We start from the raw sequence: 17,694 nt of genomic DNA, 5'->3' as shown, positions 1-17,694 counted from the left end.
CCATCAATTAAATTATTTTTTTCTTTTATCAATGAATTTGTTTTAGTATGATGTTATGAGTAATCTACAACTGTTCATTTGAAATTTACTACAAAATAGTACATTAATGGTTAATTACATTCATTTTATGTTCATACTGCAGCTAATATGATGTAATAAATGTAACAAAATATTAAAAAAAAGTTTACAAATATTTCATGTAATATATAATTCAGTACGGGTGTGTGAGACCCAACCCGTGTGCTCTGGAGGGTCAAAATCACGAAAAGTTATGATTGAAATTCGTAATTTAAATTTAAGATTTTTAATTAATTTAGCAATTGTTAAAGTAGATACTTTCTTGATAATAATTATTTTTTCTTTGAAAAAAACTTATTTTTCTGAAAAAAAAATTTAAATGAATTGTTTAATACAAATATTTTCAATTACGTGAGCAGGTTCATTGTACTTATCAATTTCCTAATGAGACGAAGGAAACCGAAGTCGCGTGTATATGATGACAACCCAACAGCCATTCAGCTCTCTCTCGAAATCCAAGGAAAGTTGAAATTCCGTATTTTGTTGGCCCATGGGTCAAACCAAGGACACGCCTTCAAGCTCGCGATTGGTCCCCGAGGCACTTATCGCCTTTCTCAAAGCGGGGAACGTGGCGCGCCTGCGAAGACACTCACTCACTTACTCACTACTATAATATATTTGGGATAGGTCAAGCAGCACACAAAAGTAGAGCATCCATTCGTTGGAGAAGCATGAGCTATATCGCTACTTTTGCCTCCTCCGGGAGAAATTCTCCGCACCGTCCCGAGCATCTTTATCCTTATTACACGCATGGTCCGAACGGCGAGACATTTTACGTTTGGCCGGCTTTCCCGCATAGCCCAGAAGTATCGACTGGAAGTTCGGAATACAGTTCGTCGTCGTACAACGGTACGCCACCATGTATTCACGATGATACGAAAAACGTAGCTACATCAATAGTACATCCTCCACCTCGAAATGTGAAGCGCCGGGTTACGGCAAACAGAAAAGAGAGGCGTCGTACTCTCAGTATCAATCATGCGTTTTCTGAACTCCGTGACTGTATACCAAACGTCCCGGCGGATACGAAACTAAGCAAAATAAAAACTTTGAAGCTGGCAACCAGTTACATCACGTACTTGATGGACGTGCTGGCTCAAGACGAATCCAAGAAGTTTAGTCACAACGAACAGATAGCCCCGCAACATTTTGGTTTCAAGACAGAAATTCCCACTGAAAATGAGGATCGACGACGACCTGATTTGGTAAATACAGTTATATTCATCCCGTTTATTCTCTTGAATTATCTATTCACTTTTTTTCCAGACCCTTTCAGTGGCGTTGACGAGATATCTCGCCTCCTCAAACGTCTCTTATTTTAGCTAGGGCTGGGAATCGATTAGAATTTTTAACTGCTTCATCAAAAATTTTTATCGACTGATTAATCGAATTTAATTGAATATTTTTCATAACCATAACTATTAACTTATATTAAAATGAGATACTTTCCTCGGCCTGGCGAATGATTCCCCATACGGGGTTCCCGGAAGGGAGTATTTATTTTCTCCAAAAAAAGAGACAAGAAAAAAAAATTAAGCGTTTTATATCCTACCCCAGGGGTACCATTAACATTTCCCTGGCAACAATTTAGTACCCCTGGGGTTGCAATAAATATTTTAAATTTTTTCATTCAATTGCAATATATATTAATACGCCAGCTGAAAAGTACTGTCGCAAATCAGTCCAACAGATGTTTTTTATATATATCGTTTCTTATATATCGTCGTATATATACGTCGTTTTTTTAAAAAGTTGGTTATTTTAAGTTACTGATTTCGAAACTACTTTTGATCATACTGTTGCTTACTTTCCCGGAAAGTCCTCCCAAACAGTACTTGGCAAATGTTTATTCCAAACGGTAATATAGAGGAGCTGAGCTGATATTTCCAAGAATACGAAAAACTACTGTTCATAGTGCGTGCAACAATAAGTTTTGGATGTAATCGGTTTCGTTAAGTAAATCAAGTTAAAATACCAGCTTTTAACGCAAATTTAAATCGAACTTTAATCGGGTTGATCGAGTAAATTAACTCGCTCAACTAAAATTATTAGCTTCGATTAACAGTTAATCGGAATCGAACCAGCGCTAATTTTAGCATTTAAAAGTCCAGATATTTTGTAAAGTTGATTTCTCAATGAAACACTCTCCCCTAACCGATTACTTTGCACCTGCTGAAAATCAAAATAAAGCCTACTTAATTGAAAAGATATGACATTTTGAAGGAGTTTAGTTCTTCTGCTGTGCCGCTTAAAGGGTTAAAAAAAGTAACTGATACAATCTTCTAAAATATAACGATTGAATAGATTCTTTTCTAATTTTTTAGAAATTACAATGAATTAAGTTCAACAAAGCTCTTTTGGGTGTAAAAATTAAATTCTACGATGATCTGTTTCTTACAAAAAAGCTCGAATCTAAAAAATTACTTAAGTGTATTTAACCCCAAAGCAGAATGTCTTGCATTGTTCTGCAAGAGGCCTTCAGCTTACTGAAAATAATTTAGTATAATTTAAATAATAAATAACAAATATTCTATTGTAAAACATCAATAATAGTGTTTTCTACAAAGATCTTTTCAAAATTTCTTTCCGAGATTGTTCTGCAGCAGCACTGATTGTTCTGCTACGTATGTCAGTTTTTAGTTTATTCTGCTTTGGTGGTATTGAAAATAACATTTTAATGAATTTTCATTAATTATTTTATTATTGAGAATTATCCAGGTGTGCTTATAGAGCAGATAAATTCGGTTAATTCATTCAAAATCTGCTAATTGCATTAGCAAAACAAATTTGGATAATATTTATACGGTTGCCACTCAAAAATCAATTTTTTTTGTCTGATTGAAAGCATGTAAGTCACCATCTCAATTTGGATAATATTCATGAATTTAAATGAGATTTAATGTGATTCTTACATTTTTTTTCATACGACAAATTCAAAATTATAAATGAGAGAAGAGTACGAAGCAGCCTTTAATTTCGTGAAAATTTTTTACTATTTTTGAAATGAAATTCAGTAAAAGCTTTCATTTGAACCTTCCTTTCCTGAATAATTGAAGTAATTTTTTGAAATATGTATGAAAGCTGATGGAGTATACAAGAAGTCAGTAACCCCAAAAAATAGCATAAGTAGTTTGTAAGATATTTCTATTATAGTTTTTTAAGATAACTAAAGTTAGCCCCTATAATTTTGAAATCAATAATGCTTTTTAGAAATTTTTTTTTCCATTATTTTTTGAAACTACGTGAAAAATCATAAAAAGCTCTATTTACCACATGCCTCTATTTTTTGATTGGCAGCGAATTCAATCGATATGTGGAAATGAGGGGGAAAAAATCCTATTAAGAAAAAATACGAACACAATACTAATAATTATTCAATTAGCTTCATGGTCTCACAATTCAGCCCTTTTCAGTTCTATTGCGATACTTGCATTCGGAATGAAATGACAGTTGTACGAATTAGAAGAAACTCTAGAAGTTTTGAAATAGCGACTGTATTGTTTGATGCAATTTAATTTGCAGTTAATGCTAAAACCTTTCATTAAATCTATTATGTTCTTTTCTCGAAAAAAGAGGAACACACAATCAACAATAATCGATTTTGCGAGTAATACATGCAACACCGATCTCATACAATTCACAGATTAGTAACCATTCAATAAAATCAAGATGAAAACATTCTTGATCAAGGGGGGAAAAAACACTAGTTTTCTTTAAAGGACAAGAATTTTTGAAGTGATAATTTTTTTTTTTCGAATTAACATTGTTTCGACTTGTGTGTAGCAATTTCCTTAACAATCATAACGAAATATCAGGTAACTACAAAATCTACTGATGCCACATTTTGAAAATAAAAACATACATGTATACTACCTTTTGTATTACAAAAATATGACAGTAACTAAATTAATATTGCTTAATTGGGTTGGTGAATATATCCAATAAATCAAGCACTCCTAGCCAAATATAGGGCATAAGTGCTGTGTGCTATGGGACCCCCTTTTGATACGTGTGTAATTTTTAGAACTATCCTCCCAAATGTCACATAAATCAGACAAAGGATAAAATTCGGTTGAGAGAAATTCTTTGTAAATTACACAGGGAATTTTATTTATCCGTGCAGTATTTTTCCCGTAATTTTCAAATAAGGGAAAAATGAAAAAAAAAGATAATGCATTTTTTAACTCTCATTTCTCTGGAAATCAAAAACTTTTCCGAGGACAAATTCATCTGCATGAACAATTGAAATATGATTATTAACCAACAAAACCTATCATTAACCAACAAAAGAAAACTCAACAACAAAAACGGTAAAGATGTTAAATTTAGAAACCGAAACACAAGATAATTCGTGTAATCTTTATTTGCTGAAATAGTATGTAAAAAACACAGCCAAACAAAAACTTCACTTGTATTTTGAACCAACCAAAGTTACAAATTTCAAATAAAAAGGTAGAAGAAAAAAATTATGCGAAGTTTGTTTGAAATTTGAAGTTTTAATTTACTCCAGAAAGTAAGGATATATAAATCAATAATGAATTTTAATACTGATTTTGGGAACTTTTTTCAATCATCTCTTAAATAATTTTTTATAATGTTTCATTGATTCTAAAACATTACAAGCTAACTAACTCCGTACCAACTTGATGCTTTACTAAGTTTACTTACGGTTCTAACTTATAAAGTTGACCCTTATAATTTAGTTCAATGCTTCATGATTCAACAGATATTCCTTCTAATGGGAAACATGCTTCTAATATAGTTATCTAATTTTGCGCAGTTCCGTTTGCTTAATCATTCTCACAATCTGTTCTGTTTGTTTTTTTTAAATTATTCATCAGTCGTCATGCAGCATCATCGAATTGTTTAAAATATTCACTGGTTTCCGCATTATCAAAAATTAAATTCACACGTATATTTCTCAAATACAGAATCGGTTAATAAACAGCTCGGACCAATCATGACTACGTTTTTTGTTTTTAAGAGTATATTAAAAAGAAGATTTTCACAAAAAATAGCTTCTGAATTTCCGGATGTATAACCAGTTTCGTGAGTGATATGCATAATTTATAGAAGTATTTTTGTATTCGTGAAATATCAAAATGTACCGTGTGCCCAAAAAATATTCAGAAAAATGTCTTTTTTAAGGGGGGTCTCACTAGTCTTAAAGTCGAATTTTCAAAAATGACTTAAATTATTTCCTTAAATTACAAATGAAATACTAAAAATAAACTCTAAAAATTTCGTGTCATTCGGTAAATTGGTTCTTTCATAATAAAAGAAATAATGAATAAACGTATAGTAGAAAAACGACATATAAACGTATAGTAGAAAAACGACATATAAACGTATAGTAGAAAAACGACATATAAACGTATAGTAGAAAAACGACGTATAAACGTATAGTAGAAAAACAATTTGAAAGCGCAAAATTTTCTCAGATTGCAGTTTTTGAGCTCATCCGTAAGATTAAAAAAACGACTACTGATTCAAAATTCTGAAATTTTGCCGAAATGTTTATTCGACATGTGTTAGTAAACTAGACCTCGAACTTAGATATCTGACTATTTGTTAGAATTTTATGAATTTTTAAAGTTTGAAAAATATGTAAATTTTGAAAATCTAAATTTAGCATTTTTAAAAAATAATTCCCATTAGTCAATTGCTAAATCCGATGTACTTTGATCGGCGTGATTTAACCCTTTATGGTTCTGTGTATATTTGAATACACATGGCAATTACATGGTCAAAGAAAATCATTATACCTATTTCTTTTTTCAATTTTTTTGGTATTTTAGAAAGTACATCTTTTGTCTTTTCAGTGAAAAATATGATTACGTAAATACCATACAAATACTTTTTCTATCTAGAAAGAGTTGATTCCTTGTTGGTTCCATTTTTCGGCAGCTGCCGACATTTTACGTGTTCAGAGATTTATAAAATCACACAAAATTGAGGGATTTGAAATAAAATTCAAGGAAAAATAGATAAAAGACAAAAGTGGATTTACCTAAAAAACTTTGAACTAGAAAGGTGGATAAAGAAGTTGAAAGTGTCTAAATGCAGACATTAATTGATATGAAATTCAATAAAAAGCTAAAAAAATTGCTGCTTTCGGAACTAATCAAGGAATGACATTAAACAGCACGAAAACGTCACCCATTTTATCCTAAACGAAATACTTGCCATTTATCATTTTTTAGTTGAAGGCAACGCAAATCTATCGATTATAATTTTTTCTGATAAAAATGGAGATTCGGATATCAGTGAATCATTCTATGCTATCTTGTAACATTGCTAAAATTTATGAAAAAAGAAACCACGAAACATTTCAATTGAAATGACACTTGTAAATAAAATAATAATGTTTATACGAAGAATAAAAAAAAAGCGAGAATAATAAGCGATAGTGCTAAGCGGAGGAGGATAAACATCGTTACTGTGTGTGAATATGCCGAAAATATATTTATAACGATGACCCTGGTCACTTGGTTGTTTTCCTCTCGTGCTTTTATGCATTTTCTTTTTGATTGCCTTTTTCTTTCAACTGAGTAAGAGATGGGTACGCCATTTGATTCGACTACTTCCGGCCATCGTTATTGCTTTGCTTCTTCGAATGTCATCTTTTATATAAAAAAACAAAATAAAATATACGAGCAAATAAAAATTTTGCATTACTTTTCTTGTTTTATAATTTCTTTTCTCGCGCCCGTTTGTGCTCAAGTTGTCGCCGCTCGGATCATATTTCATGAGACGAGGCCACAAATCAACCACTGAAGGACTTTAAATTATCACGCTTTATTTACCGTTCTGTCACAAGAGAAACGACAAAAAAAAAACAAAAAAAAAAAAAAACAAATTGATCATTATTGAAATTTTCTTTTTTCATGAATCCTCTAGAAAAAAATTGTTTAGTTATTGATATGTTCAATTCAGATGATGTCATGTCTCGTAGTATTATTATTTTCTACACTGCTGATTTCTTTTCCATTAAGCGGCGCAGTAAAAATTAATAAACCCTTTCAAAATGCCATATCTTTTTAATGACGCAGGTTTTCTTCCGATTTTCAGCAGTTACAAGCCAAGGGGTATAGAGAAATGTGTACCATTGAAAATCAACTATAAAAAAATATTTGTGCTCGTCAATGCCAAAATAACAGCCATTTTGCTCTCTAAAAACTTTATCATTTAACTTTTTCAAAAAAAAAAACCCATATAAATGATAACATAAATGAAATATGACAGGAAAACTATCTGGGAGAAAAAGTTTTATTAAATTAAAATTATTAATTAATCATTATTTGTTAGTTTTGAATATTTTTACTATATTTTTTGATTATATTGATATTATATTTTTGAGTATTTGCTGCTACGATAGCGCGGTCGGTAGAGGCATGGCGGGCGATACACAGGGACAATCCTCGAACGGTGTGGGTTTGAATCCGAGCTGCGTTATACATTTTTTCTCAGCCACCTCGTTGTGTATTTTGCCTATTGTGGCGTTGTATTTGTATATTGAGTTTGTAACGTTTAAGCAGTTCAAAATTTACGTACAAAATTCAAAACTAAAAATTCCACTGCTTAATTAGAAATGAAAACAAGTATCCCAACAAAGGAAAATAATGGGTTAAGGAGGCAAGATATATCTTGTCAATGCCACTTAAACGATTGTTAAAAAGCGTGCTTTATATCGCACCCATTTTGAATTTTCGTCCTCAAGTTGCTGGATTGCACAAAAAAAGGGAAATGATCAATGGGATATGTTCATAGACAGTTGTTTTTCGCCGATAATTATATAAATTATAGAAACATCGATTTTTGTGTGAAAAATAGACCAACCTCGAAATCGTCATCTTTCTAAGTGTTATATAAAAATTTAGTCTCGGATGTAGGCATGTAGTGAAAAATAGCTAATAGTAAAATAATGATACTTTCTGTAACTTAGGAGAAATTCATATATATAACCAGCACCTTTCTTAATCAAACATTTAAACGTATTGGTCAAATTTTAGAGCTAGCCTCTCAAATTCACACATACTGAACAATTGCAAACATGAATCGACTCGGATTTACACCTGCTCGATTTCTAAAAAAATTAGAAAAAAAAAGTAAATGTAAAATATGTATACCAAAGTAATACAAATATCGCATGGTGCGGTATTTGGCACCTACTTAGTAGGTGCAACATTAGACACATGTTCCCACAAAAGGAAATAACATCTTCAGAAGGGTTTGAGCTCATCAGAAGTTCATCGAAACGTGGATTGAATCAAACTAGAGCAATTTTACACTTCAAACTTTGTTAAATAGCTGATATTTTTAATACGTAGCATAACTTCATACGTATAAGTTTACATTAAAAAATATTTCACGAGTCTCAAAAAATGTAATACTAAAATAAAAATGTAATTAATACTAAAATAAAAATGTAATTAATACTAAAATAAAAATGTAATTAATACTAAAATAAAAATGTAATTAATACTAAAATAAAAATGTAATTAATACTAAAATAAAAATGTAATTAATACTAAAATAAAAATGTAATTAATACTAAAATAAAAATGTAATTAATACTAAAATAAAAATGTAATTAATACTAAAATATTGATTATATATGTTATTAAAATATAAATAAAAGCGAAAATCGTATAACTCAAACATCTTTGGAAATACCCTCATAGACTTCGAAGAAAATATTACAATAATTCAATGCTTTTAATTGAATTAAAATTTTTTATATGAAAATCATACTTGACAATATCTACTAAATGGAATTATTTTTTAAATCTCATTATGAGTTACTATATCATAATATAAATATAAATGATACTGTTTTCCAAAACGTGGGGTTTGAGTGAAAGATAAAACGTCAAATAATTGAAGTACTTCGTGGGGTAAATGAAATATTTGAACCATGCATACCAACCTTGGAATCAAGTCTCTCCGTAGTGGCGCTGTTTCCCCCCCCCCCCCAAAAACATTTTTTCGAAAAAACACTTTTGGGAGGGGCAGCTTATCAATTTTTTCATGTTTTACTTTTTAAACACAAATGCATTTTCTTCAACTATAGAAAAAATTGTGGATCTGACATTCAACATCAAATCTAGCAGCAATACTTGGCACTTCTCAGGTTTTTTCCATATACCGGGAGCATTAAAAAAGTGACAAACCATTGCTTGGTAACCAAAGTAGACATTCCAAAAGTCATTGTTGCTGCACATTTTTGTGACCCTATCGGGCATTTGCCCAAGTCTGACGAACTTTTCAAGTAGCCTATCGTTTAAGTTGGGAGCCTGTTTGGTACACACAAAATTTGACAAAAGTTGGTATGGAATTGTAGAAATCTATAACAAACACATGACATCTATAAATATAAAATTGATTTATATGTAAATTTTTTCGTTTTACAGCGCCATCTTCGAGTGAAATTTGAACTTTCTTTCATTTATCAGAAAGAACTCGCTCCAGGCCATAAGTTATCTTAGTGTAACTACACCCTTTTACTGTCAATTTGTCGATTTGATAATTATTCTTTGGAGATGGTCTTTGCATGACGTCATTTTGTACTCGATGATAGAAGTCAAATTAAATCCTTGAACAAAGGTTTCTAAAAACAACCAGATTTTCGTAGTTTTTCATGATTCGCCATAGTTCCGCGCATTTTATTGTAGAAGTCCGTAGAAACTATGCAAATTCCGTAGTAGTTAATATGTATGATTTGAAAATTAAAATGTGTTTAAGAATGAATTGCGACCAAAGAGCCAAATGTTGTATAAAAAATAAACAGTAATCCCTCTGTATTTATTATGACTTACATCGTATTTTTCATAAATTCTAATGCCATTTAAGACTTCGATTTCATTAGGCCATCCCAAAAATTCTGTGAACGTTTTTCTCATGTTTTTTTGAGCGAAAAAAGTGTTTTTATGTTATGTCTATTCATTAGAGTATTCTATCTTTTCCCCACAACTTTAAACCACATTTGGTCACTTTCAAAATTTCATTTTCGACGAATTCAGCGGTTTATGAGATAAAACAGCGACCCTTTGGCTTTTGACAGCATCACTTCAGCGACTGATATTTCACCTAAAGAATTTTGAAGAGAACGAAACAAATTAAAATAAGATGTGATGTTTAGTCACATCCCAGTCTATCTTATGGAATTTTTCCTTGGGTGACCAAAGAGAAATGATGTTTTGAAAACCGTTTTTTTGTTGCGTTTCAAATACATTTAAAATGCTGAATTTATCAATTCTAACAATTTTTATCCACAAATCTCGTTGAATGTTAATGAATTGTAGGGAGATGTTTCAAATCTCTGCTAATGTTCGAGTGGTCAATTTGTGTTTTCTTCGAAAAGCCTTTGACATCTTCCTCTCCTCCACAGCAACATGCCATCTATACCGATCTTCATCTTATAAACCAGTATGTTCTCAAGCTTTGTAAGCTCACGGCTCACTTGATTTCTTTTTGTGAATGGACGGGCTGAACATACACATGACAAATAGTCCACTGAGAAGACTGAATTAGTGAATCACTCATGACTTTGTTACTGGTGTCAGGGACCCGGTACTAGTTGAGAAATACTGTTCCTGACCAATAGTACTGTTCGTAACCAATAGCTCTTAAAATATTTAGAGCGAAACGGTCGGTGTGAAAAATGCACATGTCTTTCGAGTTCGATGCATTAATTTTCAGAATTCAATACTAAAATAACTAAGACAAGTGTTACTAGCATTGGAATTTCAATAAAACCTCGTTAAGTCGTCACTCCCGTTACTGAGAAATTATGACTGCTTAAGCGGAGTGACAAATTAGGTGAAGTGCCGTCAGTTTCAATGTGCGATATTGTGAAATGCATAATTTTGAAGTTATGTAAAATTTTTTTAAATAGGAATTAAAATTACAATATTAACAATTTATACAATACAAAAGGGGGAAAAAATTTTCCTTTTTGAGTTTTTAGTATTTTACTTATTATAGTAAAATACATTGATACACTTATTCATTATACACAAATACCAGGTAAACTCCAACCCGGGGGGGGGGGCAATTTTGACTTGAGTGTCTCAGGCAAGACAAAGACACTAGAAGACCAACTTGGTAAAAAATGTCTGGTTTTTTAAAAAAAAGATCTTTTGTTTAAATTTGAAGCCCTAAATAGGGGAGAGCGGGGAACTCCGAACACTGTTGTTCTCGGTCACTGCTTGAATCTAGAGGAGTCTGTTTAGTGTTGCAGCCTGACGGCGTCTCCTTTAAACTCATTGAGAAGGCGAATGCCTTTCTAGCCGTGTTATTGCGAGTGGTGTGTAATAAGCGTTTTTTTCGGAATTAATAAATTGGTGCTAATTTGGGTAAGAAATAAGTAAAATACGTTCGCGTTCAGAGTAGTGAGCATGGTATATCAATAGATTCTGTTTCTTTAGCTATTTATTAAGTAGGAAGAAAGCTTGTTTGCTGTGTGCATTTTGAGGTTGGATTGAGAAATTGCCATTTGGGGCAATTTCGAACAGTGGTGCAGACACTGCAGAAAATTTTATTTGACTTTTGTGGGCAGCATTAGGTTTTAAGCCAGTTTCAACTCTGCTGTTGATGCTATTTTTTGAGAACATAGATGCAAATGTTACTTATATTTTTAGAACATGAAAAGTATTCATATCGATTAAAAATAATTACTGGCTTTATATTCAGCTTAGTTGGGTATTTTCACAGGAACAATTGATTCTAGAGTTGATTATGCTATTTGAATAATTAAATTCATTTCGTAAACTACGTAACGGAAGCTACATTCTTTACTTAGCTTACCCGTTCGGTATTGCCTGACCCACGGGGCAATTCCGAACAGTAAGCTCTTACAAAAAAAAAAAAATTCTATAGAAACCTTTAACCACATAAAGTCAAATGTTTTGTGGTTTTTAGTAGGTAATGAAACGGTATCTACCTATAGTAAATTTTTTCATAACCTATTGAAAATAATTGAGTAATTAGTGATTTCCCTCAAGTGTGTGGCATTACCCTGCTCTCCCCTAAGTGAAATGCAGAAATTATGTCCAGCTTCATCAGTCCGTGAAGTTTCAAGAACTTTTGTGTCAAAAGAGAACTTTTTGTTTGTCGACAAACTTCCTTTTCCATAGTGATCAGTTAATCAAAATTAGCTACGAGTAAACGAGAGTTTAATGACGTTGTTATCAATGAAAGTTAGACAGGACCAAAGAAAAATGACTACTAAACCGGAGTGACGACTTAACGAGGTTTTACTGCATAAAACTTGAAGTATCCCGAGCGTATCAAGTCTGATAGTTTTATAAAAAAAAATGAATTTATTTAAATTGCAGTATTTGGTGACTTTTTTTTCCATTGCTTAAATTTCTATGAATTTTTTAACTTCGGAAAAATTCTTGTAATGCTGTTACCATGAAGCTTTTATTAAGAGTGGTTATTTTTCGCGAGAAGGATCACAAAGTCAAGAAAATAATATGAAAAGAATTTTTTTTCCTCCAAGACGACACTTTCGAAACGTGAATTTTATAGGCATTACTCATTCATAGGCTAAAAGTTTTCGGTTACTTCGGTTTATTTTACTTGTGCAATTTTTATCACCCTTTTCTATGTTAGATGTGGTTTTTTTTTTACTCATACCTCCGACTCTTGAAAGGTCAACGATCCACCCTCACAGGTCGGTAATAGTATATCTCACTTTTTTCTGCCATTAAAAAATAAAGCTCATAACACGCAAGGTTTCTTTTTCAACCAAAGATTGGAAAAATAGTGTAAAAAAAAAGTAAGATATGAAGCAAAAATAAAAGATTCTTCGTGGGGATGAACGAGAAAAACATTCAAGGATAGAAGAGAGAAGAAAACTACGTGGTAGCAGCATATCATTCTAACACCAGTGGCTGTGAGTGGGTTAACATGACTTGAAATAATAATAATAATAATGGAGGCCAAAAAAAGAAAAAAAATCAGCTGTTGATGAAGAGGATGGTAATAGTGTGTTTATGTCACCAGCGATATTTCTGGACCCCCTAAAAAATTTCTCCACCCTTATTACAAGATATCGTCTAGCTCTCATAACATACGCTCTGTGGATTCCTAAGTACCAAAAAAAAAATTTAGTTGAAGCGAAAAGAATTTTTTTTTTTTTTTACTTGTAAAAAGTTTTCATGACACAGTACAGTCCTTGTTATGATCTTGTTTGTGGATTGTCATTTTTCCATCATGGAACAGGTGGTCGCTTTAGAATGGAGAAGCTGCAGGTGTCGGTTAGTTGCCTTTTTAGAAGTGATCCTTTTCTATGGTGGTTGATGGCTGATTCATATTTAAGAAAACATGATTAGAAGACGGTCTTTTACACTACGTCTCATTATTCTTAATAGCGTTATTAATGGGCCGTCTTAACGAGTTTGGGGCTTGAACATTTTTTAGGTTCTTTTTTCCCCCCTTAAGACCCAATCAAAATACAAATCGGAACGGGAAGTCGGCATTTAAAACGCATACATAATGTATAAAAATGCTGTAAAATAAACACGATTGTCTCAAATACTAATAACAAAATATGATCGCACTGAACATAAATTGATGAAAAAATTCAAAATAAATTAATACCCCAGTAAACTAATGAAGTAAATAATTTCAAAATAAATGGTTACTTTACAATTAATGAAAATTCAAAATTACGTGTAATTATTTCATAATTGATAAAAATTCAGAATCGCGGAGGAAAATAATTTTATAATCAATGATACTTCAGAATATAGATAATAGTTCAGAATTTTTTAAAATACGAAATTATGCAGAAAAATTCAGAATTTTCAGAAGAGTCCCTGTTTGACTTAAGGCCTCCGGGCCCTGTAGGCCCACCCGTTAAGACGCAACTGTATGGAAGATTTTCAAGCAAACATGGTGAAACTAACACAAAGTGTTAGTGTACTGATTTTTTAATACATTATTTGATATCTGACTGAATATAGTTACTGCTTTAATTGATATGTGATTTTTTCACAAGAAAGTTCTCAATATTTTTTGTTGTGCATGATTTTTTTGTTGTAATGAGTGCATTTTTGTTTCATGAAATTAAATTTACGTAATTTTCAAAATCCCCACTATATTTTTTCAAGTTTCTAGACAAATAGGGAAAAAATAGGGGTTTGATAAAATATTAAATACATTTAATAGTTGTAAGCAAAATAATTTTCCTGTGATGATTGATTTAATTTTGTTTTTTCAATGATTTATAGGTTAACCTGGTGAACAATTGCGCAGCAGCACCAGACCGAAAAGCTCGTGGTCGCACTGGATGGCCTCAGCATGTTTGGGCTCTTGAACTGAAATACGAAAACCCACCATAATGGCCAATAAGAATTGATTGGTCAACAGATTGATAAGAAACTTTCCAAATTTCAAAATTGGATCCGCGTTGAGAAAAAGAAAAGAAACGAGCTTACCTTACAGTAAAAATTCATACAAAGATTTTTTTTGTTATATATTTTACATCTTGTACAGTTGTTTTTTGCTCTTTGAAAAATTTCAAGTTCCTTATATATATGTTATACGTTATGATATCCATGAGAATAGTTTCAATATGTCATTCATTTGGCAATAATCTTGTCGACGCAGAAATGATTTAGATTTGTGAAGCTAAACACGGTCAGTGTCTGAATAAAACAAGGACCCTAACTAATTATGCTGATGTAGTTTTTCTGCATTGAAAAATTAAAATTTTGATATTCGTTCAGGAAAACACTTTTCTGCTTTTATGAATTGAGAGAACACTAAGTACCACGAGCATATTTAATCCGGTTTCACTCCATTGAAACGTAACATATGAGTTTAAATATTTTTAAATAACTCAGAAAACAAGTTAAAGTTTTTTAAACTAGTTGCATGAAAAGAGATATTCAATGTTCAAATACAGAGTGATTCTAAACTCATGGGGCAAACTTTAAAAGGTGATACAAGACTTCTAAAACAAGCATTTTAAATCACAATGTGTGGTCGAATCGCAATAACAAAGGCAGTAGAGGATTTTTTTAGCACTTCAGCAAAAGCAAATATCATATTTTTCTGACGGATTTGCTGCAATAACCATTCGAGGGTGCAGGGTATTGTAATGTGGTAGGCCTTCTCACGGTGTAACCTGGGTAACACAAATTCTACTGCAAGTTAGTATCTCTTGACCATTGTTTGGCGCAGCATAACCTTGATAGTTCTTGCACCAGTAAAAAAAACTCCAATCTCCCCCCAATCGTTCATATGCACCCTCGAATGGTTGATAGCACATATCACAGCAAATCCGTCGGAAAAATACATTTGTTTTTGGTGACGTGCTGTTGAACACTCTAAACACACCCTCTACTGCTATTGCGATTCGAACGCACATTCTATTACAAAAAATGCTCATATAGGTCTTATATCACCTTTCAAAGTTTATCCCATGAATTTAGAAAATGTGTTCAACCCATAGTCCGCGGGCCATGTGTGGCCCTCGGAGTCATCTGATGGCCCGCAACCTTAAGCCTAACTTTGCAAAAATTAACTAAATATCATATTTCGAGATCACTTAATTGTCCATAGCACACCCACAGACCACTTACGTGGCCCGCGGCATATTTACAGATCACTTGAGTGACCTGTGCATATATACAGATCATCAAGTGACCCACGTTGCTATTTCACAACAGTTAAGTGGCCAGCGTTGCCTAAATGCTGAAACTTTTAGGACAGTGAGGAATTCAGAATCGCCCTACATCACGAATATAACATTTTTATTCATTTGTGTGTGAATAACGTTCAAAGAAGTATGGAAATTTTACACCACAGTGTCTAAGTGCCTTCTTAAACTTTGTGTTAAATCTTAATAGACCTAAATATGGGATTTTTTTAAGATTAAAAATCATTAATTTTAATACTTGATTGTAAATTTTGAAAAAAATTAATGCAATGATTTTTTTGATGGTCCGTCCTTGTCTTTTTATATAAGACATTTAAAGTATTCGAAAAAATGAAATTTCTTGAATTTATTTTTCATGTCGATGTCTTTATACGCCGTAATCTTTGTTATTTTTCACATTTCATCAACTTTTAATGTGAATTTAGCTTATTTGTTTTTTTTTCCCTTATTTTATACTCGAGAAACGCAATGAAAACCGTCCATAAAGCAATTGTAAAAGACGGAATCAAATATTTCAGCAAAAAAAGTTATATACGTGATCAAATACTGATATAATGACCTTTTTTGCGTATTTTGTTGGTGTTTTATTGTACATATTCTGATTCAATTTCTATTACATTTTTTTTCTTATTTTCTTCAAGAGAAACTACGTGTTTGGAAATAACCAAAGATTTAATCAAATTTTTACTGATATTTCTGAAGGAATTTATGAAAAACGGGCCAAAGAATTTGTTTCTTGTACACTTTTATATTTACTCAGAATATAATGAAGTGTGATATCATTTTATTCGGAAATGCAATATATATATAAACATGCAATAAAGTTTTGATTATACTATTCGGTCATAACAATTGACTTATCATCGATTTGATTTTCTTAATTTCGTAGACTCGGATGGAAACTCGGACAGCTTCATTTGCGTTGAGCGTTATTGTTGCTTTGTTAAAACCTCGCGTTGCAAAAATATGGTGCAATCATGTTCGTAAGTTGGAATAAGGGAGAAAAATGTCATTTGTCGTATAGGAGTGAAAAAAAAAAGATCTTGAGTCGAGTCCAAATCTCATTTCAGAAATTTATAGCTAGGTCAGACGTCCCGCAGCCAATTTGCACCCTTTATATCATCTCAATTTACAGCTCCGCTTTTATGTCTCATATATAACATTTTCATTTTTTCTTCAAATAAAGTTTTTTACGAACTTGTCGCTTGTGTTTGATAGAACGAAATCGGAGGGAAAAAGCTCTTACAAGACAGCTGTCGTCCTCCCTCTCATCATGTCAAATGCTTCATATCCCAACAACACCCACGTCAAACCAACGCTCACAACTCGTTAATTAATGCGAGAAATCAAATGCGTTAAGCTGCCGGTTACTATAATTACTTAAAAAAAATTTAACTTTTTTGTAAATCTGTAATATACTCTTGATATAGCAATTATTCACTACTATAAATGAATGTTAGAAAATATTTTTTTACCGGATTTGAGCTCTAATTATAGTGCAGTTGAATCTTTGGAAAATGTATTTTAATATTTTTATCGATTCTGCATTTTAATTTATTCTACAAGTCGGGAGATTAGGAAATCCAACATTGACATTTGTTGGATAACTATTTCGTTTTTGGCTCTTAAATTGTATAGATTAAGATTTTTATTCACTTCGTTGATTAATTTGCCTATTGCCTGAATATTTGTACAATCTTGAAGTAACTATATCTTGAGAAAACTGAATGTAATAAATTCTTACAAGTGTCTTTCGTGTGATTAATGATTAAAATGAAAGCAATGAAAATATTACTCGTAAACGTGAGCACATGACCAACGGTTGTTTTTTGTCAAGCTCAAATAAGTGAGTTTGATTTGCTATAATTTTATTTGAAAACATACGTGGAAATAATTTTTTGAGTATTTTTAATCTTGAACGTGGAGTATTGTAATATGTAATT

The 17,694-nt window shown here is 31.9% G+C and overlaps 1 protein-coding gene across 1 annotated transcript; it reads left to right on the top strand.

The window, feature by feature from the left end:
* The first annotated feature begins 701 nt into the window (after positions 1 to 701).
* On the top strand, positions 702 to 16,596 carry LOC149085481 (heart- and neural crest derivatives-expressed protein 2-like). The gene is made up of 2 exons (XM_089233497.1): positions 702 to 1,283; positions 14,319 to 16,596. Exons 1-2 carry the CDS (start codon positions 750 to 752, stop codon positions 14,427 to 14,429), a joined length of 645 nt encoding a protein of 214 aa, XP_089089623.1. The 5' UTR covers positions 702 to 749; the 3' UTR covers positions 14,430 to 16,596.
* Positions 16,597 to 17,694: the final 1,098 nt, after the last annotated feature.

This window comes from Pholcus phalangioides, unplaced genomic scaffold, assembly GCF_987345545.1.
Source record: "Pholcus phalangioides strain wild (caught in Gottingen) unplaced genomic scaffold, Ppha-v1.0 ptg000007l_1, whole genome shotgun sequence".
Taxonomy (NCBI): domain Eukaryota; kingdom Metazoa; phylum Arthropoda; class Arachnida; order Araneae; family Pholcidae; genus Pholcus; species Pholcus phalangioides.
This window is presented reverse-complemented; position numbering and strand designations above follow the sequence as displayed.

What these genes read in the sequence shown, in the direction of transcription:
- LOC149085481 (XM_089233497.1), top strand. Translation starts at nt 750, where the DNA reads ATGAGCTATATCGCTACTTTTGCCTCCTCCGGGAGAAATTCTCCGCAC. An exon ending in ATCGACGACGACCTGATTTG is followed by an intron (nt 1,284 to 14,318) that starts GTAAATACAGTT and finishes AATGATTTATAG; the next exon opens with GTTAACCTGGTGAACAATTG.